This window comes from Cydia amplana, chromosome 20, assembly GCF_948474715.1.
Source record: "Cydia amplana chromosome 20, ilCydAmpl1.1, whole genome shotgun sequence".
NCBI classification, from domain to species: domain Eukaryota; kingdom Metazoa; phylum Arthropoda; class Insecta; order Lepidoptera; family Tortricidae; genus Cydia; species Cydia amplana.
In genome coordinates this window covers 9516094-9541281 of record NC_086088.1, presented here as the reverse complement: position 1 = coordinate 9541281, position 25188 = coordinate 9516094, and the positions used below count along the sequence as shown (strand labels likewise).

General features: G+C 37.9%; 2 protein-coding genes across 3 annotated transcripts in view; one reads left to right on the top strand and one right to left on the bottom strand.

Annotated features, from left to right (window-relative positions):
- The window catches only part of LOC134657439 (ABC transporter G family member 20-like), a 333481-nt gene that overhangs the window by 126179 nt on the left and 182114 nt on the right, over positions 1-25188 (bottom strand). The window lies entirely within an intron of this gene.
- Positions 1-25188, top strand: part of LOC134657473 (probable G-protein coupled receptor No18) — an 85725-nt gene that overhangs the window by 41949 nt on the left and 18588 nt on the right. Inside the window, exon 2 of the mRNA XM_063513040.1 lies at positions 22299-22680. Within this exon, the coding sequence (XP_063369110.1) occupies positions 22326-22680 (355 nt within the window). The 5' untranslated portion in view covers positions 22299-22325. The remainder of the gene's footprint in view (positions 1-22298; positions 22681-25188) is intronic.

The following is a 25188-nucleotide window of genomic DNA, read 5'->3' as shown; positions in this document are numbered from 1 at the left end:
TCATAATTTATTGCATAATAATCATGTGCTACAAGACAGATATGTTATTACTAAAAACAGAACAAAATAAATATTTAAGTGGGGCTCCCATACAACAAACGTGATTATTATTTTTTGCTGTTTTTTACGTAATGATACGGAACCCTTTGCGCGCGAGTCTGACACGCAATTGGCCGGTTTTTTTTCCTTATTGGCGTTTCGGTAGGTATTGACTTTGTCAGTGAAATATGTAGGTATAGGAAAATGTACTATAAATAACTGATATTGCCAATTTCTCTCAACACGTGCGCTATTTACGTAGAAAGATAGGAGCTATCAAATATGTGTATCGTCTCTTTTAGTATGTGACTATCAATGTAATTCTCTTTCTCCTACAAATGGGGCATTATCTATGAAAAGGGACCTTATTGTTAATAATGGCATAAGCGCCATCGACAATAAAGTCCCTTTCATAGATAATAACGTTACAAATGATTAGCAAAACGCTAAAAATTTTAGAATTCAGTCTGGGACCTCTTCACGTTCAAACCATTGAAATTTAAATGAAATTGGGTCTGGAGGAAATTTTTAGGGTTCCGTACCTCAACAGGAAAAAACGGAACCCTCATAGGATCACTCGTGCGTCTGTATGTCTGTCTGTCCAACCGCCCCCCCCCCTTATCTCCGAAACTACTGGGTCTAAAATTTTGAAAAAAATACACTAAATAGTTCTTTACCTATAGATGACAGGAAAACCTAGTAGAAATGTGCAGTTAAGCGTGAGTCTGACTTAATGTACGGAACGGGGTCCCGTTGTTTCCCATAAAGTTTTAAGTCATAATGTATTGTTTGTCATTAGTCATAAAACTGAAACCGTTAACATTTCAGGATTTTCGTTAGGTTATTCTATAGGTAGGTTAGGTTAGGTTAGGTTTTTTTATGGCAATCCTGAAAAGTGACGCGTTTCTGAACCAAATTAATTATGACTACCTAACGAAAATTCGGGCAAACAATACATTATGGATTAAAACTATTTGGGAAACAATAGAGACCCGTACGGAACCCTTGGAACGCGAGTCCGACTCGAACTTAGCCGGTTTTTTTATTAATCAAATCAATCATTTTCCACACAGAGAAGAACTCTCTGAAACTATTATTCTAAATAAGAAATACCTAGGAACACCCAACACAGACATACAGCCATATTCGAACTTTAAGATACGTTAAATACTCTAGATATTGAAACGATATGGATTGGATATGTCAGTGTCAAACAAGTGTCAATAGTGACGTTTCTTCAAACACGTCAACTTTGACACTTGGTTGACACTGACATATCTTGGTGATGTCTAATAGATATCTAATAGACATCTAGTTCAAAACCGGAATCGGGCCCATAAGTTCTCTAAAATCTAAACTGTTTAATTATGTTAGCAGCCAACGCATGTTAATGTGGTACCTAAGCTTAAACTTAACATTTACATAGAGCTAAAATCAACACGCAAAGTTAGTTTGTCTTGTCTTCGTTGAAAGTCAAAGTCTGAGCCAAGTCGGTCGTAGCAGCTTAAATCATACTTGCAACAGAATATATAATAAATTCATACTATTATTTTTCACCACACCAACTGGTAAAGGCTCTCTTGATTGTTTAAAAACGGATAGCAAAGTTGCATTTTATTCACACGTGAGGCAAAGTAATCAAATGCAAATTTTGAGTTGTTTTCTTATGTTTCCTGGTAGAATTGACTTTAAATGATGATTTTGAATGTTATTTAATAACATTCATTTAGATTTGATTTTGTTTGATATCTTACAGGTTTTTCTTCGGGTTGGTGTGGTGAAAAATTTTGTGTTTCACTCGGGGGCAATTTTTGCGCCCGAGTTAAACAAATAACTTTTATCGAACTGCGATGATGTTAATGTTAACCTTAGGGCGTTTTCACATTGTCCGATCTGATATCGGATGTAGGATCCTACATCCGCGTAGTCAGGGCTATAACCACGAAAATCGAAGTTCCATAATTGCGGGCATTTTTCTCTGTCAATCTAATTACGCCTTCACTGGAGTAAAAGAGAAAGAAATATGTCCCTAATTGTGAAAACCCTAGTAAACACAGGTAATCGATGAATGGTTTGGAAAGGTCTATTATTCAGCAGTGACATTTTTGATAGATAATGACAAGAATTGCGAGGAAATTCTAAATACCACCACCTTGACATTTATCTGTTTGACCCTATGGTTGACTGGTAGAGAATGCCACGAGGAATTAAGCCCAATGTTCAATAAAGTTTAAAATAAATACAATAATACAGATACTAAAGTGTTTCGGCTCCACGCACGCCCCACAAATGTGCGGAACACCATTGTTCCGTGATGGGTAAACACATAATTAAGTACCGTAAAATGGGGTCAGTAGGGTCAAAACTGAAATTCAAACCTCGATAACATTTTATTTTTACATATGATAACTGAATGGTGTATATGACACCGTAAGATTGTGAACCCGTTAGTTTATAATCTAACGTAGGTTAGGTTAGATTATAATCTCCCTACCGTCAGTATATAATGTAACTAGCGAGATTATAATATGACGAGTGTTTACAATTTTACGGTGACATATATAATAAGTGTTCCGGACGTTTGTATTTTAGTTTTTATTTTATTTTGGGTAGTTCCATTTCATAACTTTGACGATAAAGAGGAAAACCCACCTAACCCCGTAGTGCCTCGTATTTGGGGTGAGAGGGGTTTTCATACAAAGGTGATTTTGGAAGATTGTTGGATCGATTTTTTTTTATTATGCGTGTTACTATAGCTCCATTTTGAATTGGAATACATTATTTTTGTAGCAGTAGCCTTAAAATCCCTTCTCACCCCCTCTCAAACCTTCTCTTCCCATTCATAACCCACCTCTCCCCGCGAAACCTACTCACCCCGTTTTACGGTACAAAACCTATTACCTATTTTCTTAGCATTCCATACGAACAAATGACTATTCCCCACGAAAGCCAATACTAATTCTTTAGCTATCGGCAGGGCTTATCCTGAATAAATCTCCGCCCACACGTTGCCAACCTTAATTAATCGCTGAAACTATTTTCTTACTAATGCTGCTACCCTTTTCCAACGAATCTTCTTTATTAAGAACTCCTAAGAACTGGAGAGACAGTATGAATTTGGAATTTATTGCGTGAGGATACGGTTGAAAATTGAATAAGTTATCCAATATTTTATACTGCTCTAACTGAAGCTGCATTAGGGTAAAATTCCATTTCTGAACGCAGCGCAGCTGCACTACTGGTACTGAACGCGTCGCTGTTACTGTCAATTTCCATAGTAAAATTAACAGTAGTGCAGCTGTGCGGTTGGAAATGGACTGTCACCTTTACTATTGCGACATCACTGCTGTAAATGTCAGTTTCCTTGAAAAAATTAATAAATAACAAATTTACACAGATCCACATAGTCCCACAGTAAGCTCAATAAGGCTTGTGTTGTGTGTACGGTCGAGTTCACAATCATCTTTTTCATTACAAGCAAACGTTACAAAAATGGTTATATATAAAAACTTATATACATAGAAAATATCCATAACTCATGTTACGCGTGAGGCATCGGTAGGTCGTTTTATCGACTAAATAAATAGTGTTTAGTTTTAAGTTTATAAAATACATATGTATGTTAGTCTGTAAGGTATTTGTAATATGGGCCTTGTTGCCTGAATTACATTTCTAAATAAATAAATAAAGCAAAGCAAAGCAAAGCAAAGCAAAGCAAAGCAAAGCAAAGCAAAGCAAAGCAAAGCAAAGCAAAGCAAAGCAAAGCAAAGCAAAGCAAATCAAAGCAAAGCAAAGCAAAGCAAAGTAAAGTAAAGTAAAGTAAAGGTTCTTTATTCGTATAAAATATGATACAGTAATATGTGGTAAGTAGAAAAAATCCAGTACAAAGACATATTTTGCTATACAATAGCATGCAAAGTAATCTTATATTCACAGGACTGACCTATCAAAGACACCGAGTAAAAAATGCGAAAACGATATGAAATCATGTTTAGATTTTTAATATTAGAATAACCGGAACCGGTGTCGCCGCTCGTTCCTCTCCACATTTACTAACACTCGTGCAACGGTAGTAAATACTTGTGTGCCTGGTGAATGGATACTCCTCCTTTAGACAGATTTGATGAATGGCTTCTTAATCTGAAGGTTATTGTGGCGCAAAAAGGCATGTTTACTTCGTTTTAGGTCAGCGCGGGCGAGTAGCATGCGAGCGTTTGCTCAAAACCGGCGGCGACACGTACCCTGCTGGCATCGCCATTAACTTCTGTGAGAATACCGTTCCAATCTTCTCCTAAAAAAACATTCATTCATCCAATAAATATGTTTGCAAATTGAAAACATATTCCAATTCAGAATCATAGTTTTAATTAATTAATAATCATTTATTTACAAACAAGATATGTAAGTACCTACAAGCTACAGTGGAATTACTAAAATAAATTAAAAACTAGCTTAAATCTAAAATAGGCCCTTGAGGCATTGTACCAAGTTTTAATTGATAGTTAAACTTACGAAATAAATACTATGCTGAGTACAAAATAAAATTATATTTCTACGAAATATATTTGGCAATAAAATATAATCGCAAAAGCGTTGGATCTTACTGTCATTCCATGGAATCCGGCACTTTATTGGATTAACTCATTATAAATTGTGAATACTTTAATACGCTTGACGGGTCTGCCCATAGACTAGGAATCCTCTAGACGGAGTTTAGAGCAATTATTTCATGAAATCGATGCTGCCAAAAATACGGGGTTGCGGGGGGACGAGGTGAGCGAATCACGTGCCGTGATTGGTCCGTTCAAAGACACGGACCAATCACGGCACGGGATTGACTCGAAGATGGAGTAAAACTACCGTATAAGTGGCAGAGGGGGTAGCGTTACTATGCTCAGTCTAGAGGATGTCTTGTATGTGGGTCTGCCTAAAATGTAGCGACAATTTCGAAAGACACTCTTTTAGGCTTTTAGGCACTCTTTATAATAAAGCGCCAAAACAAATTGTACTTTCATAGTTCATAATATTATTGTGTACAAAATTGTAAGAATTTGGTGGTTAGTACCAACTTACATACAGAGGCCCATTTCTCGAGCATTATTAGACTATAAGCAGCCAATGAGAAAATTAAAATTAAGGGACATCTATAACTTAAGATTAAACACGTTGGAAGTTTGTTTATTATTATTTTACATTTATTCAAATTTAAATGTAAACATTACCTACTATTTTATTATTTGGTAGATTTGGGTTTGCATTTAATTTTGGAAGGGAAAAAATAATAATCGTGAAAACCGTCTATTTAATTGCACAAATTCTTATAAAATTGGAAAACTTTATACAAATACTAGCTTTTGCCCGCGACTTCGTCTGCGTGGAGTTAGTAATTTGGGCCGCTTATTTTTATCGAATCTGCTTTTTATCGATTTCCCATACAAATTTCCACCCCCCTTCTCACCCCCTTAAAGGGTGATTTCTGGGATAAAAACTACCCTATGTCCTTCCCCGGGACTCAAACTATCTCCATACCAAATTACAACAAAATCGGTTCAGCGGTTTAAGCGTGAAGAAGTAACAGACAGACAGACACACTTTCGCATTTATAATATTATAGTATGGATACAGGTTTTATAGCTCTAAATAGATGTCGCGTTTAAATCTGCGGTTATTTTGAAATACATACTGTATAAATCATAGACTAAGAATCCTCTAGACGGAGTTTAGAGCAATTATTTCATGAAACCAATGCTGCCAAAAATACGGGGGTGCAGGGGGACGAGGTGAGCGAATCCCGTGCCGTGATTGGTCTGTTCAAAGACACGGACCAATCACGGCACCGGATTGACTCGAAGATGGAGTAAAACTACCGTATAAGTGGCAGAGGGGGTAGCGTTACTATGCTCAGTCTAGAGGATGTCTTGTCTGTGGTATAAATACACAGTATGTATTTAGCCTCCAAAAAAAAACCAAACGCCGACACAATACCGGATTAAAAAAGCTTCACGCCTACCTGTTCAATATAAGATAAGCACCGGACAAAGTGAATTGTATAAATTTCACCCTCCTCACGTTCCGGATGATAGAACCGGTTGATTTGCTCTTAAAAAAAACCGGCCAAGTGCGAGTCGGACTCGCGCACGGAGGGTTCCGCACCATCAACAAAAAAAAAAGCAAAAAAAATCGTGTTTGTTGTATGGGGGCCCCCCTTAAATATTTATTTTATTTTATTTTTAATATTTGTTGTTATAGCAGCAATAGAGATACATCATTTGTGAAAATTTCAACTGTCTAGCTATCGCGGTTCATGAGATACAGCCTGGTGACCGACGGACGGACAGCGAAGTCTTGGTAATAGGGTCCCGTTTTTTACCCTTTGGGCACGGAACCCTAAAAATACGGATGCCGGATCCGACGTGCCGTGTGCTTAGGATTGGGAATGGTGGAGTTGGAATAGGATAGCGTGATGTGATTGTCTTTATCCTATTTACGAGAAAGCTGGCTTGGGTAAGGTAAAAGGACTCTGAGCACGAAGAAAATCGGACATTGACACGCTATTTCCACTCTACTGTAAGGGCATAAAATGGGGCATTATCTATGAAAAGGGACCTTATTGTCGATGGCGCTTACGCCGCACAGCGTCGGGCGGCATTGTATTTATATCGGAGCATCGTTAATAATGGCGTAACCGCCATCGACAATAAGGTCCCTTTTCATAGATAACGTCACAAATAATAATTATTATAAACTGTTTAGACGACAACGGTTTCGGTTTCGACTCGAGCCTGAAGAAGGATCCCCGAAGGGCCCGAAACATGTCGCAAATAACGACTAAAAATTCAAGTGAGTGTCGATTAAACAGTTTAAATTAAAATATGTCTCACGAAAGTTTAATATCGAATAATAATTATTTTTATTTTTTATTAACCACGGAGTGGGTGCCCCACGAGTCTAACCGGGGATCCGACAGACCTCATCAGCGATGGTGGGATAACTTGGACTCCTTTGTGAGTAGGCTTGTGTCGGTTCCGAACTAAGAACTGTTAAGAATGAAATCCCATGAAGGACCGAAAGGAACTAAATCTTTTTGCGCGCTCTTAATCGGTCTTTAGGTCCTTTAGTTCAGTGGGATTGGAGTGCGCTTGACTGAGTGAAACAGAAAACGGTCGGAACAACTTCACACTGTCGCTGGCACAAATGCGAGCGAGATGAAAGAATCACGTGACACGCCAAACCCCGAAATGTATGAAGGAAAATCAAATATTTTTCGACATATTTTAATATTTTTTATTGTGTTAAGGTGTTTTAATGTTTAATATCGACTTAATCATATCGTACAAATTGAATTATATTTAGTTACCAAAGATTGGGACAAAAATCAAGTGTAAAACCGATTCCTATTAATTCCCGGCTCTCAACAAGTTCAACGAACGAACTGAACTAAAGGAACTAAAAGACCGAACTAGTTCGTTTGACCGATTGACCGAGAGCGGAGCGCTCTCTGTAGTGAACGAGCAGGCACAAGCCTATTTTTGAAAGGCCGGCCAGATATAGCACTAAACAGAGACGAGAAAGGCTCTGAATATTTTTGCAAATAAATATATCTTTAATAATAATATTTTTTTTATTTGATAATTATCTTGCTATTCCGCGTACACAGTGACATTGATTGCCGGTATCATGGCGGGACAGTAACGTAATTATAATACGCGTGCGATACAGCAGCTATAAATACTTTGTAGTTTGTAGTTACAGCCAGTGTGATGGGCACCTTTGCACCCGGTACAACTCGCGGAGGCCTATTTGATTAGTTTAATTGTAATGTATTAAGTAATTTAGATATTTTTAAGTTATTTATTCAGTAAATTAACGAAATTTACTGAATAAATTGAGTTTTTTTCTCTTACAAAAATCTAAAAAATAAAGCCATAAATAAGTAACAAGGTCAATTCAAAAGTAACTTAGGTAGATAGGTACTCGTAATGAAAAATGCTTAAAAGGTTATAAATAAATTGTAGGTGATTAATTGTCCACAATTTACTTGATAGTAAAAATATTTCATGTCACTTGAATAATTGCAATCCACTATCATTTTGAAATTCTGATGGAACATTTAACTAATTACTTTGTTACTTTAAGTAGACTACCTAAAATAAATTAACTAGACTTGATAAGTATCTAATTAATATAAGTGTTATTCATATAAACATGGCGGCAAATAAGCGCCTGGCCCGTTTTGAGGTGAGGGTAAAATACAACCTATGATCGTTTTTAACTGTTTGTTTAAAAATTAATTTCAGTTAAAACTAGTTTCACGTCACGTTTCAGTTAGTGACGTAACACAATTTAGTTACAAAAACAAGCGGCCAAGTGCGAGTCGGACTCGCCCATGAAGGGTTCCGTATTTAGGGGATTTATGACGTATTAAAAAAAACTACTTACTAGATCTCGTTCAAAGCAATTTTCGGTGGAAGTTTGCATGGTAATGTACATCATATATTTTTTTTAGTTTTATCATTCTCTTATTTTAGAAGTTACATGGGGGGGGGGGACACACATTTTACCACTTTGGAAGTGTCTCTCGCGCAAACTATTCAGTTTAGAAAAAAATTATAGTAGAAACCTTAATATCATTTTTGAAGACCTATCTACACGTATGGGTTTGATGAAAAAAAAACATTTTTGAGTTTCAGTTCTAAATATGGGGAACCCCCAAAATTTATTGTTTTTTTCTATTTTTGTGTGAAAATCTTAATGTGGTTCACAAAATACATCTACTTGCCAAGTTTCGACAGTATAGTTCTTATAGTTTCGGAAAAAAGTGGCTGTGACATACGGACGGACAGACAGACGGACAGACAGACAGACAGACATGATGAATCCATAAGGGTTCCGTTTTTTGCCATTTGCCATTTGGTCACGGTTAACCTAATATGCTCCTCCTCGCTTCACTAACCCATTTTCGCTAGTCAAAAAAGTTGGATTTAAATATAATTAGTGAAACCGAGGTAGTTAACACCGAGGCCTTACGGAAAACTAGTTTTAACCCTTAGTACCTACAACAAAAGCCTTGAAATAAACAATACAACAGGTCATTTTGTTACCCCTAAACAAGTAATTTTGAACTTTATACCCTCAACATAACATCTAAAATACCAGACGTGACTGCCCCATAACGCAACGGATGTAAAACGCAATAAAATACCCCAATTTTACGAAAACAAAAGTGGCGTATTTTCTTAGCGATTCCTTGGCTGATAAGACCTTTTGGTTTGGAGTTAGCTCACCAAAGGTCGCTGGTTCTCGCATAAATTAATAATACATGAACCAAATTGTTTTTTCGTTTCCTTCACATATGCAGCTTTGCGCAGGAACCAATTTTAACTCAGTAAGCTGGCAATTATTAACAGCCCATCAACGTGCACACTAGCGCCACTGCTAAATAATCGTGACTATTTAAATTTTACGAAATACATTTAAAATACCGACCAAGTGCGAGTCGGACTCGCGCACGGAGGGTTCCGCACCAGCAACAAAAAATAGAGCAAAACAAGCAAAAAAACGGTCACCCATCCAAGTACTGACCCCGCCCGACGTTGCTTAACTTCGGTAAAAAATCACGTTTGTTGTATGGGAGCCCCACTTAAATCTTTATTTTATTCTGTTTTTAGTATTTGTTGTTATAGCGGCAACAGAAATACATCATGTGAAAATTTCAACTGTCTAGCTATCACGGTTCGTGAGATACAGCCTGGTGACAGACGGACGGACGGACGGACGGACAGCGGAGTCTTAGTAGTAGGGTCCCGTTTTTACCCTTTGGGTACGGAACCCTAAAAAGGGGGCCGCTACGTACTGTATCATGTATTAAAGTACCTTTTGAGTACATCAAACTAGTTTCTATGTCGCTGGATGCGTCAATCTATGCGTCCAAAGTTAAAACGGCCGTTTTTGTTTTTAGTTCATTGATTGACGAATCCAGCAACATAGAAACTAGTTTGATGTATTCAAAAGGTACTTTAATACAAGATTCAGTACGTAGCGGCCCCCTTTTTTAGGGTTCCGTACCCAAAGGGTAAAAACGGGACCCTATTACTAAGACTCCGCTGTCCGTCCGTCTGTCACCAGGCTGTATCTCACGAACCGTGATAGCTAGACAGTTGAAATTTTCACAGATGATGTATTTCTGTTGCCGCTATAACAACAAATACTAAAAACAGAATAAAATAAAGATTTAAGTGGGGCTCCCATACAGCAAACGTGATTTTTGACCGAAGTTAAGCAACGTCGGGCGGGGTCAGTACTTGGATGGGTGACCGTTTTTTTGCTTGTATTGCTCTATTTTTTGTTGATGGTGCGGAACCCTCCGTGCGCGAGTCCGACTCGCACTTGGCCGGTTTTTTTGAAATATCTTTCGTTAAATTGAAATAATCACGATTATTTAGCAGTGGCGCTAGTGTGCACGTTGATGGACTCTTAATAAGAAAGAATGTGCTGTCTGCGACGTTTTTGCTACACTGTTAACTTGCTACGCTACAGGCAACAGAGTAGCGCTACGGATGTAGCTTAGTACATTCACTGCCAGCGCGAGCTACGCGCTACGAGCGTAGCCGATAACAAGGGAAAAACGATATGTAGCAAAAATCGATTACGAACAGAAAACCCACCTAAAGTGAATTTGACAGTCGGCGCGATTCGGGAAATGAATTAGACATTCACTAGATATGAAATAGTAACGATATGTGACATTCCACGGCAAAAGGTACCTTATGGCCGCATTAATATTGGACCGGCGTTAATAATAGCGTAAGCGCCAACCGACATAGGGTATCTTTTTCCGTGGAACGTCACATATCGTTACTATTTCGTATCTAGTGAATGTCTAATTCATTTCCCGAATCGCGCCGAGTGAATGTGTTAAAAAATACTAAGTACAGTCAATATACATATTAAAAATTAAAGATATCTTATTGATATACGGTTTTGACACCCTCTGGCACGGACTAAAATAACCGACTTGGTTTCACATTACATCTCAAAACTTTTTTGTTGGACCTAGAAGAATTGTGTTGCGAGACTTGCATCTTTTTAACAAGCTTTTATTAGGTCGACCTGTATGTAACTAATTTAACCATCTTGCAAGGATCGTAGCGTCATGAAAATTGGCAGCTGTATGTAGTTCTGATGACAATACAATAATATGGTACTGTCGAACTGATCTGATGATGGAGACAGGAGATGGCCATAGGAACTCTGTGATGAAACAACGCAACCTAATTGTGTTAGGGGTTTTTAGAATTGTCTCGATGAGTATTGGTTGTCTGTCGTAAGAAAAGTACAGTCAGCGTTAAAAGCTTGTACCAAAAATTAAATTTTTGCCAAAAACTAATTACATGTAATGTTTTTGATGGGTCATTCATAATTATATTCCTGGTCAGGCTTTACCAACATTCTAAGCCCGTACCGTGAGTCACTGACAGTGTCAAAACTGACATAATTATACGCTATCGAGATCGTAATTTACTTTCTATACATCTCGATCGCACTAATATGCGAGTACGAGCGAGATGCACAGAAAGTAAATTACGTTCTCGATGGCGTTTATGTCAGTGCTAAACTGGTGGTAGTCACACTGTGTACTGTGGGTTGTAAATATTTTAGGTTAACGGGCCGCGAACGACACCATTTTTAATCATTTTTCTCGTATAACGGCGTCCCTTTTTTGGTATTATTTATTTCATGAGGTTGCAATTCATGTGTGACAAAATAACTTTAGGTCTTTTACGCCTACCGAAATGTGACTTTATTACACTTACCAACATACATTTACTCATAAGTCTTACTGTAAACCCCTTTAACCTTTTCTGGTGTCCTTGTTATATTTAAACAAACGCTTGTACAGTCGCCATCAGATATATCGGAGCGGCCAAGGTGTTCACAATATCTGAACACGCACTCTAACGTCTTGACAATAGAGGCGTGCTCAGATATTTGTGAGCGCCTAAGCCGCTCCGATATATCTGATTATGATGGCGACTATACATAATCAGCAAAATTATGAGAGTGTGCAATTTTGAGTATTTTATGACTGTAGATATGCATATTTAGAGCCCATCGACGTGCACACTAGCGCCACTGCTAAATAATCGTGATTATTTCAATTACTTAAACGAAAGATATTTAAAAAAAAGCGGCCAAGTGCGAGTCGGACTCGCCCATGAAGGGTTCCGTATTTAGGCGATTTATGACGTATTAAAAAAAAACTACTTGCTAGATCTCGTTCAAACCAATTTTCGGTGGAAGTTTACATGGTAATGTACATCATATATTTTTTTTAGTTTTATCATTCTCTTATTTTAGAAGTTAGGGGGGGGGGGGGGGGGACACATTTTACCACTTTGGAAGTGTCTCTCGCGCAAACTATTCAGTTTAGAAAAAAATGATATTAGAAACCTCAATATCATTTTTGAAGACCTATCCATAGATACCCCACACGTATGGGTTTGATGAAAAAAAAAAATTTGAGTTTCAGTTCGAAGTATGGGGAACCCCAAAAATTTATTGTTTTTTTTCTATTTTTGTGTGAAAATCTTAATGCGGTTCACAGAATACATCTACTTACCAAGTTTCAACAGTATAGTTCTTATAGTTTCGGAGAAAAGTGGCTGTGACATACGGACGGACAGACAGACGGACAGACAGACGGACAGACAGACATGACGAATCTATAAGGGTTCCGTTTTTTGCCATTTGGCTACGGAACCCTAAAAAGGACGCCGCTACGTACTGTATTAAAGTACCTTCTGAATACATCAAACTAGTTTCTATGTTGCTGGATTCGTCAATCGATGCGTCTAAAGTTAAAACCGCCATTTTTGTTTTGAGTTTATAGATTGACGAATCCAACAACATAGAAACTAGTTTGATGTACCTTTTCTACAAGATACAGTACGTAGCGCCCCCCTTTTTTTAAATATCTTTCGTTAAATTGAAATAATCACGATTATTTAGCAGTGGCGCTAGTGTGCACGTTGATGGGCTCTTAACCTACATCCCGCTAAAAAAAAACCGGCCAAGTGCGAGTCGTACTTGCGTTCCAAGGGTTCCGACCATTAAGTCTGACTCACGCTTGACTGTACATTTCTAATAGGTTTTCCTGTCATCTATAGGTAAAAAACTATTTTGTGTATTTTTTCAAAATTTTAGACCCGTTAGTTTCGGAGATAAAGGGACGGGAATGGTCGGACAGACAGACTGACAGACGCACGAGTGATCCTGCCTGATCCTATAAGGGTTCCGCTTTTCCTTATGAGGTACAGAACCCTAAAAATCTGTTTTCCTGCACGTTGGACTAGCCTCCATAATTGAAAATATACGGCCTAGGCCTTTGTACAGTCAGCCACGTAAAGTCAATTTCTTTTGTACGTTTTTTGCGCCAGTTGATCCAGGCAATTTTAAGGGTCCGCTCGTTTTAGCGCAAAAAGTTACAGGTAAATTCTTTGACTTTTTTTCCTGGCCCAGGGGTTTTATGTTTTTGGATTTATGAATGAATATGAATATTAAGATAATATAATAAAATATTCTAGGTTCTTTCATTAAACTCATTCGTTTTTTATTCGAAAATTATAAATAGGTAAACATTTTCAACTTTTCTTTTCGATGAAAAATTGGAGTTCCATTTTATTAAACATTTATTCTAACTTGTAAACTGTTTTCTTATTACTTTAAAAAATGCTGGCTCATTTCTGTTTTAAATAGTAGGGACGAAGAAGGGAACGGAAAATTGCGCCACTTAATTTCGGAGTAAATTTTAAATTATCTTCAGCTTACGGACTATGTTCCACCAGCGTCTCTAATTTAAACGTATTTTTTACTTTAATTGCATTTTATGAAGGATGCAAAAATAAAAAATATATGGGCATGCTGAGAATAGACGGCGATTTGGAGCAAATTTTCTATTTTAGTTCAATTTTAAGCATTTTTTTTGGTTTATAATTTTTATTTTAAGGCTTTTTATTGTTTGTTGTATATTCTTTGTTTCTAGTAGGTAAGTAATAAGTTAAAAATTAAACTAATATTAGGCGTAGTAATACTTAGATAAGATAACTAACATGTAAACTGTAATATTCAAATGCAAGCAATACTTAAATAAAAGTTTATTTTATTTTTATTTTATTTTAAATTAATATTTTAATTACTTTGAGTTTATGGTTCTGTTGAACGGTTTTTTGAAGAAATATAGTACAGTATGTAACTAAAAAACTTTTTACCCATTTATCGTTTGTCGTTTTGCCTCTACGAATCATTTTCGCTACATACCGGGAAACCCATATTATCGGCTACGACGTAGCGCTACAACCGTAGCTCAGCGGTGAATGTGTTAATAACTTGTTCTCTCATGATATATCGTTACGAAGATACTCGTTTTAATCTTTATTTAAAAAAATCGCGGAACTATTTAGTCGAGTTTCGAAGTTACAGCGAGCTTCCAGTGAAAAAAGTTACGTACAGTACCTAAATGAAAATAATGTTGCTATTTAAGTTTTAATTGACTATTACTTGCTTGGATGGCATTAGAAGTGGGATTTTCTACTAGTATCACTATCACTACACCTTATAAAACAAATTCGCCCGCCGCGTCTGTCTGTCTGCATGGGTGTATGTTCGCGATAAACTCAAATACTAGAATACTACTGAACGGATTTTCATACGGTTTTCACCTATCAGTAGAGAGATTGTTGAGGAAGGATTAGGTGTATCATTCGTTAACCCGTGCGAAGCTGGGGCGGGTCGCTAGTTCAGACATATTACTTTAAGCATGCCAAAATTAAGTTTCATGTTATAACAGCATGTCATTTTAAAATAAGAGCGTAACTTTGATTTACCTTTCTGTTATTATAAATAAAATTTATTCTTATTCTTATTTTATGGGACTGGCTTTTTGCCGACGGGTTTGACTCTTAAGTGCTTTAACCCTTTACCAGGCTGACATTTAAAACATGACAATCGAAGTTCAGTCTTACTGATCGAAAATAGAACACATGTTTGAATTACCGTATGTGGGAAATATATATCCTTAACGTGGAAACATTATTCACATCAACTACTGCCTTCAAATCCACTTATCTTCATCTCAAGATGTGTCGTTGAGCACTCATACTTGCGGTTACATATGCGCAAAACATATTTCGAAATGTCTCATGTCGTCTCTCACTTTTTTACGAAAATCTACCTTAACGTTTCAAGCATAAAGCTCATTTTAAAAGAACGATTTAAAGACAATATGTATTTTGAGATGGTATTCTTGTAAGACGTATGAAGGCTTGAAACGATATTAATTTGTGCGTAATTTTGGTGTGCGCTCGCTTTAGGGATATTAAATTTTATAATGGATGCGGCGGAAGATTCAAGCGGCCTCCTCATTTTGCTATAATTCGTACATAATACCTACTCTGTTTTGTACATTGAGGTATATACAAGAGACGACATCTCGAACAAAATGTTTCCGCACCTCAGAGAAGTGCATGCATGCATGCGAAGCCGAAAATTGTTAATAAAGACGCCACGAGTATTTTTTGACTCAGTTAAACAACGTTGCATACAATACTTTTTCTACGACCAAACATTTACTTTGAAAACTAAATAATAGTAAATCAACAGTTATTCCATTGCTTACCGGTGAAATGTTATTCCATCCCTTTTATTATATTGTGCTTGTGCTATTGTTGCAACTTTTTAACACGCACGAAGGCATTTTTTAATTTTTAATTTTTTTTTAAATTTTCTGTACATGTGTTGCTTCTTGTCAGTGGTCGGTGACGTACTAAAAGCAGAGAAGTGCATGCACTTCTCTGAGGTGCGGAAACATTTTGTTCGAGATGTCGTCTCTTGTATATACCTCAATGGTTTTGTACGCGATTATACTGTTTTGTGGTAGTAGTAGTAGTAGTAGTAAACTCTTTATTGTACAAAAATACATATTAAAAATAACATAAAATTAGTAATAAGTACAAAGGCGAACTTATCCCTTTGAAGGATCTCTTCCAGTTAACTTTTGAGTAGATGAGAGGAGAGAGTGAAAAGAGGGTGACAAATGCAGCACAATGTACAACAAGGTACCTTATAGACATGGTCTAATAAAACATGGTCTTCTCTTCCCAGAGTGTCACTTGCCTACGTCACAATAACATTGCCACTTTATTTCAACATAACATGTTACATGGGTACATTATATCTATGGTTAATGAGTTAAAATATTTCTTTATAATTTTATAATTTTCATTTATATGTATTTTATCTTAAATTTTATAATAACACGTCATTTTTAATTATTCGTTAGCAATATCTTCCGATTCACGAAAGGAATTTCAGACGTTCGGGTAATTCTGTTTACACTACTGGCAGCACAGGATAGCGCTGTCACATTTGACAATCCGCCATGTTGTCCCTGACCGTCATCCTTGTCGAACGCGTGTTAATTGTTATTTCCTTCTCGCTCAGTGTCAGCAGTCGCAGTGTTTTCCAAACTTTTCACGTCGTAAGCTTGGTAATTAATGTTTTGTTACGAAAATGGTTGGCTGTTCTATTCGGAACTGTGAGAGTAGGAGTGAAAAGGGCAGTATAGATTTGTTTTATTTTACTATGTTTCTACATGAATAACTTAAAATTAATGCCGTTAAAATAATTTTCACCGTTGGTTAAAATTCTCCCATTTTAAAGTTTGAGAACCTGTAAACAGCATGATGACGTAGGCAAGTGACAGTTAGGTCATTCGCGAATTTCGGAAGAGAGTACCAGGCGGAGTATATTATTATACCATGCTTATAGATAATGGAACACACACAAAATTTATTGGATAAACATAACGTACATATGTTACACAAAAAGGAATGGGGAAAATACACAAGAAATTGCAAAGAAGTAGAAAAATATAGAGCAACTTTACTATACAATAGCAATATAGGCAACAAAATGTATGATGTAGGTATGTAATAAAGTTTTCGGCGTTTCCCTTGAGATTCGTACTATCGAGGTTCCACTGTAGGTACAAATAAAACGCTTGAGACACGATCCTTAAAGGTTTTTAATAATGTCCGATTCGATATCTGACGATGAAGCACCCTTGGAGATAAAGATAAGATAAGATAAGATAAAAGATAGTTTATTCAAGTAGGCATATTACAATGCGCTTATGGACGTCAAATAAAGTTACACCGGCCCCAACCGTACACCTCTGCCCCGAGATTTAAATCCCCCCTCAATTGGAGGAGGGTATCCCAATATGGGACCGGCAACAAACTCGGCGGGACACATCTTTTCAAAAAATTACATGAAGAAAATAAAATAAATAATTAGTTGATGACAATCTTACACAGATCAATCTAGCAGAACTAAGCAAAGCTTACTTACACAAGAAGTTAAAAAAATTTTGAGGACAAATTCCACAAAAAACTCCACTACATTTTGTTTGACTTTTAATTATATTGCTGACGCCATAATGCCAATGGCCAATGACAATGTGCCAGCGGGACAGCGTAAAAATTAGGCCTATCACTACATACAATTAGATATGAGCGCCGATAGGCATTTAGCCGGCGGCGGCGCGCCGGTCAAAATTGGTCGGCGGCGGCGGCGAATCGGCGGCGTGGCCTTGAAACACCTTCGATTAATGAAAAAAGAATTCAAACCAAAATTTTACCGAAAAAACTTGTTTTTGCTGTAAGAAAGTTATAAAATAAATGCATTTATTATTTTCAAGGATAATTTATTGAATAATGGTACGAAAAAAAATGATATCGTATAAACTGTGGATAAGCGGTATTGCGCGGCATCAGAGGCGGTCTTAATCTTGGCGAGGCTCTGGCCGAAAGATCTTAGCGAGGCCCTTATCTTTTGTGCTAAGTTAAAAATTGCGGATTGACTGTATCAGGGAAACGTCTTGTTGACAGTCCTAAGAAAATCGAGCTCCGTCATTAACCAATATCATAGAAGGTAGCACCCTATAGAACTGGTCTACGCGTGCCTCCGTGAGGGACAAAACATACGCAATGCGCTATGATTGGTCGAATTTATTTGTTATGGTGGGCAACAAATCAATTCGACCAATCATGCATCTAATTTACGGTGGGGAATAAAAAAAAGTGAGACTGTGACAAGGACACATAATAATAGCGCTTTCGCTGCTACTCCTACTGAAAGATACATAAGACTATCCCGTTCTGTCAGTTATCCCCACCACTCATGCCCAATCCAGTTTAATACTAGATTCATGACCAATATCGATTCAACAAAACCGATTTATGTCAAAAAGTGAGGCCCAACGCCGAGCTCCATGTAACATCGAAGACTTGATTTCGACGCCTCCCAATGCGAGGCCAGAGGATGAGCTGCAGGTAAGCATACAGCTAAGAATCGAACGCCAAGTGTAAGCTTGGCTGACGGCCGAACGCCTGGAGCGCCGATTGCGGCGCGCTTCTGTGCGAGGCCGAGCTTCAAGAGAGCAGAGCGAGGGCGCAGGCCGATAAAGACAGAAGCCATAGTGTTAAAGATCTGGAGCTTTCCTGCGGGCGTATTCATGCGACGCCAAAACCCGAGTTGCAATGGAGCTAAGATCGGATAAGGACCAATGCTCAACCGTTTTAAAACAGGCCGAAAGTTGAGATCCAAACAGGGCCCAAAAACTTGCAGGTTCAGATAGCGGCTTAATTCCATGCGAGCGATGCAAGGCCATAGATTGAGCTGCGAGAGAGCAAAGCTTGAAATTTGAACAGTGGCCAAGTTTACCTAATTGAGACCCGATTCCGACGCCCTTCCGTGCGAAGCCAACGGCCGGACGTGGAAATTAACCCCATTTTATACCTTTTAAAGACGTTTAACCATGCTTGCAATGGTTAAATTCGCGGATGACGGATGGTTAGCTGGCAAAATTAGTTATGCATTGGATCGGTAATCCAAAGATGTGGGTTCGAGTCTCATGTTAGCCAGAGTTGATCACAGTTAATTGTTTCATTGTGATTGACATATGTCTAGTGTATATATATCTATAAATTGTAATGTGGAACGTTCCACAATAAAAATGGAAGGAAATCAGTATACAGGGTGGATTTTCTTTTTGGGTCAGTGAGGGCAGCTACCAGATCCCGTGCTGCTACGAGAAAACGGTCTTAGAAGACCTTCCCTCGATTTCAAATTAATGAAGATTGGCTTTTACAGATTTTGGAAAAAACATACAGGATGCGAGAAAAAGGTCATTTTTGACAAACTTTTTTTTGATGCCAATCGATCCCATTCCTATTGAGGATCAAAAGCTTGTATGGAAGCAAAAAAAAATTTCCGGCTATAAAAGCCACAAATCGAGGAAAACTTTTCCCATACAATTTGTATGAAAATGAAAATTTTTATTTTTCACATGCTATTTTTGTATGCCAATCGATTCCATTCCTATCCAGTATCAATAGTTTCCTAGGGGTCAACTTACGATAATGTACTAAAAAGTCACTGTTTTTTTCCAAAATCTGTAAAAGCCAATCTTCATTAATTTGAAATCGAGGGAAGGTCTTCTAAGACCGTTTTCTTGTAGCAGCACGGGATCTGGTAGCTGCCCTCACTGACCCAAAAAGAAAATCCACCCTGTATATATTTATTACAAGCATATTGATGTTAAAATTGATATTAAATAATTTCGTTTCCCCAAGACTAGTAGCGCGGTTACTAGACAGATAAGTTTGCATTTGCCTTCGATATCTTTGAATCATATGGGCCTAAAATACCTTTTGAATGCCTATAAACTATTCGAAGTGGCGCCGTTAATGATCTAAACTCGATTAAAAATATATTATCTCATTCCGAAAGTAGTAGTAACTACCAAGGTCACGCCGATGCCACGCCGATAGCGCAGCGTCGGCGGCGGCGGCGCGAAAATTTTGTCGGCGGCGGCGGCGCGCCGGCGCGGCGCTCATAGCTACATACAATAAAACAAAGTCGCTTCCCGCTGTCTGTCTGTATGTATGCTTAGATCTCTAAAATTACGTAACGGATTTAGATGCGATTTTTTAAATAGATAGAGTGATTCAAGAGGAATGTTTATGTATAATTTGTTAACCCGTGCGAAGCCGGGGCGGGTCGCTAGTAAACTATAAAACAATATAAGTTTCTATTCCCCCTGTTTCCATTCGGTTGGAAACTCCATCTTTCCTGTGCAAAAGTCAAACGGAAAAATGAAACACCCAACTTTCAGCCCTTGAGCCCGATCTCGCATAACTTACATCCCTGCTCCAGGTAAATCTTGCATAGCCCTTGCGAGAGACCGGAAAATAATAAAGAATGACAAGCATGAATCATTTTTAGGTGAAAAAATAATGTACATATTTATAACAAGTTGCTTTTAGTTTTTAACTAGCGACCCGCCCCGGCTTCGCACGCTCTTGAATCACTCTATCTATAAAAAAAACCGCATCAAAATCTGTTGCGTAGTTTTAAAGATCTAAGCATACATACAGAGAGACAGACAGGGAAGCGACTATGTTTTATACTAAGGTAAACGTACTCGTGCTCGACGCGGTACCAGTAAATGTCATCTCGAAACTTAAGTCATTGTCAATAGAGGTGACAGCAGGGTGTCATCTATTGGGCATTAGCATGTCGAGCACTAGTACGTTTACCTTATGTAGTGATAAAATGAATGTGATTTTCTTGCCGTGCAACATGTATCAAAGTGTGTGTTCTCAAACGAATAGGTAGTAGAGCAAACATATTCAGGTAACACAATTATTTGCAAATTATAAGGTAGGCGTTTACAGTACATCGGCGGTCTAGCATGAGTTGCGTTCTCTGGCGCGACTTCAAGTATGGAGTCGCGCGCGAAAACGCAACTCATGCTAGACCGTCTGGTGCTCCATTACGACACCCTGTGCTATAATAAGCACATTAACTACGTCGCAACTTTAAAGGGCCATTGTGTACTGTTACAACATTGTACGATACACGTTTCCTATTTTTCGCACTTGTATCGTAAATAACTATTAACGTCTATATAGATACAGTCATGTCATGTCACCTAGAGTCTGTGAGGAAAGAGAATATTCGTATAATGTATTGGGTCCCAAACATTTTACGACTCTTCTCTTTCCGCACAGACTCTATAACTTACGTTATAATACTACAATTCTTCGTCTATGTATGTATAACGGGTACATAATACTAAAACCCAGAAGCATTTCTTTTGTTTTTGGAACCCTTTAACCCTTCAATAAATTTTTTAATTTTAACAAGCAGAAACGTGTGCGACCAATAACAAACAACAACAAATGTATTCCTTCAATAAAATTTCAAAATGAATTGTTGAATATGTACAAAAACTTGAACGCAGGGTCTTAGGAGGATACGGTGGCTAATGGAATGGGGTGAAGTGAGGCTTTATAAAATAATCAGTCCATATTATGACTCTTGTCTTGACTTTTGCTCAAATGTGCGAATTTTCCCTGGTAAATTTGAGTTTATTCACATAAAAAGCATCCATATCCTGCCGGAAGTTAGGCCCTTTTCAACATTAATTTTATACTCTTTTACATAAGAATAAGTATCAAAGTGGCGTAAGAACCATTTCTCATAAAGTGGGGTTTCGCTTGGTCGCTGTTTTACGGCTGTCTCGACATCCGTGTTGTTTTATATGCTATGTACTTACTCGTAATAGGTACTACCTGATCTACTTTAAAACTCACACAGTAACAGCTACCTGCAAGCTAGTGTTTTTTTTAAAGTAGGTACCTAACATACTAAGCGTCCGTGTGGGTCGATTATTTTGGTTTGGCTTACCATGACAGATAATGGTGTCAGTTTGATTTTAACAAATTTACAAATTTTACAATATTTAAGAAGAATTACTTCCGGTTCGAGCGCCATCTTGATGGTTAGCCTCGTGATTAATTCCTTTGTGTTTTGTTTAGTGTGATATCGATATCTTATTATACAGTAAACTAATGTGGTAGTGAGCAGAATGGAGAATTAATCTTCAAGCGCGTTTAACCACCATTTTGGAGTCAACGGCCGTTAGTCCACGTGCTTCTTGTAAAGCCCATCTATCGCTTTACAAGAGCTAATAAAATCACCGTACACTGTCTTGTACTGACCGTACAATTTTAGCCGTATTACCCTGCTCCCAATACCTTGATACTGGCGAAATGGTCCCACTGGACTGAAGCCATAATTAAAAAAATATATTTAAAAAGTTTTAGACGATTTTTTAACCTTTTTTTTCTTTTCAGAAAATGCTGCCTCATCGAAAGTGATTCATGCTTTCCCTCTCCGACCTCGAACTATACAACGTACAATGGAACAGCACAAACCTCACCATACTTACAAGCGACGTAGAAGAAAACTCGACACAACCAACCCTAACAGACACAAAGTGTAGCAGTAATCTAACTGACTGTGAAACGGCGTACGACACGTTCGAATACGGAGTGGTTGTGCTACTGTTAGTGCTTATAGTTGTGACGGTGATCGGAAATACGTTGATCATTTCGGCCGTCGTGACGACGAAACGGTTAAGGACTGTGACCAATTGTTTTGTGACGAGTTTGGCGGCCGCGGATTTGTTGGTGGGGATTTTTGTGATGCCGCCGGCGATTGCTGTGCATATTACGGGTGAGTTTTGTATAATATATATATATGTCGGCGACGGATGGTCCCGATGGCGGTGGGCGCGTGGGGGTAGTACCTAGATGTATTACTTCACAGCCAAAATAGTAGGTATGCTACCTACGCATGAAATAAACATTCGGACTCATTAACCATACTAGTGCCTACTATTATTTCAATATTAAATAATAAAAATAACTAAACGATCTTACGATGGAATCGGAATTCAATAAAAATAAAAAGATCACATGAAATCGTTCAAATCTTTATTTAAGTCAAACTAAACCGGTTCCAACCCTACACCTCTGACCCGAGAAGATTTAACCCGGCAACAAACTCGGCGGGACACATCTTTTCAAAACAACACATAGTTTCTTTATTTTACAAAAGTAAGCTTATAATGGCACATAAGAAATCAAAATAACACTTGGAATAAAACACTTAGCTAAACGGTTAAAGAACGTGAGAATCTATAAGCTTTCAGAATAATGTTCAGGTGTAAGCCTTCAGGTGTAAGCCTTCAGGAACGTAGCGAATTAGGCACGAGCTTGGCTAACGTCCGATCTCTAGCGCGGTCCGATCAAGAAGAAGGAAGCCAGTTCCAGCGGCGAAGCCAACCGCTCCCGCCTCCAATTCAAGTTGGTAAACCTGCCTGACCAGTCTACCAACATAACGACAAAAATGCCTGCTCGTGCCTACGTTCACTCAAGATACTCCTCTTGACGTTCCAAAGCCTTCTACCTGTCATTTTAGTTCATCAATACGCCAATAGATGGTGGCGTTATTCACTACGCAACTTTATTATTTCGTTACAAGCAAATAATACGTAGCCAAACATTGCTAATCGACTTTTACAGGCGTGTAACTATGAACTGTAATGCTGCAATACGTCTTTCTGGTGTCTCGCTCCGACATATATATATATATATACAGTGTATGGCTTATAACGCGGGCGAAAAATTAAAACGTCGATTCTACTCCTCAAACTAGACAATGTTTGTTCAGCTACTTTTAAAAATAACTTGTGGTTTGTATTTTAAAATACTTTAAAATTTAATCGAACACGCAATGTATTATACGAAATTGATTATGCGTGTACGGTGACAAGACTGACAGGCAATGTCAATTAGACGGAATTTAAAGTACATTGAAAATATTATTTTAGTTTGTTTGAAAAAGGGACAATTTTAAGACTACATCATTTCAAAAAGTTGTTGAACAAAAGTTTTATTGTTTGAGGAGTAGAATCTACGTTTTAATTTTTCGCCCGCGTTATAGGCTACACACTGTATATATTTGTATATTTGTATATATAATAACGGAACCCTCATAGAATCACTCGTGCGTCTGTCTGTGTCCGACCATTTCCCCCCCTTTTTATCTCCGATACTACTGGGTCTAAATTTTACACAAAAAATACAAATAGATGACACGGTTCTTTACGAACGACAGGAAAACCTATTAGAAATGTTAGAAATGTGCAGTCTAGCGTGAGTCGGACTTAATGTACGGAACCCTTGGAACGCGAGTCCGACTCGCACTTGGCCGGTTTTTTTTAGAATGCCGATTGGGATAATACCTTTAACCGATGTGCTTTATCAAACAGTTCGGGGCAAAATATTTCTTCTTATAAAAAATTACTTCAATTTGACATCGTCCATTTCCAAAATTTCGTTCCTTCCTTTTCCTTTCCTTTCCTTTCCTTTCCTTCCTTCCTTCCTTCCTTCCTTTAAATAGTTTAGAGAAGCCAGTCTGGCAAGCATGACGGCTCGGCCACGACATTGAGCGACTTGCGACGGCGGCAGCGACAAACATAGGTGGGAACGAAAGGTCCGATCGCTGTGTTTCGCTCGTCTGGTTATCGCTGCCGCCGTCGCAAGTCGCTCAATGTCGTGGCCGAGCCGTGACTGTCTATCAAGTTGCGACGGGGGCGGGGAGATTACGTCACAAGCGACTCATGTCATATTTTCCGTGTACTTGAGGGAAAATACTTCAGATATTATGTTCATCAAAAGTCCAAACTCCTTTTCTTCTAATAAATGTTATCACAACAGCTTATAGCTTAACCCTATTTAAGTATAAAGGTTTTTTTAGGCTTTGACCAAAAGCTAAGGTTACGTACCTACTCAACGTTATCATAGGTACGTTACCTACTTTATATTTTATCTCGTTAATAACAATCCGAATATAATCAGACAGGCAGCCGTTCAGTAGAGAATCAGTTATTTAAAAGAAACAACTTGTTTAAAAAAATTTCCCCTTCACAAAAAGTGCACAGCGCCACTAAAGAAGTTTTCACTTCAAAAATAAGTTTATATTACCTGTGACGTTTCGAGGACTGCATTGTCCCTGTGGTCTCGAAACGTCGGAGCTAATTTTAAAGCTTAAATATACGCGATTATGTCCCGCTAAATCAAATATTATGAATATGTGAAAATTGTGAAAGTTTTAGTTGGTGTGCAGTGAATGGAGAATTAATCTTGAAGCGCGTTTAACCACCAATTTGGAGTCAAA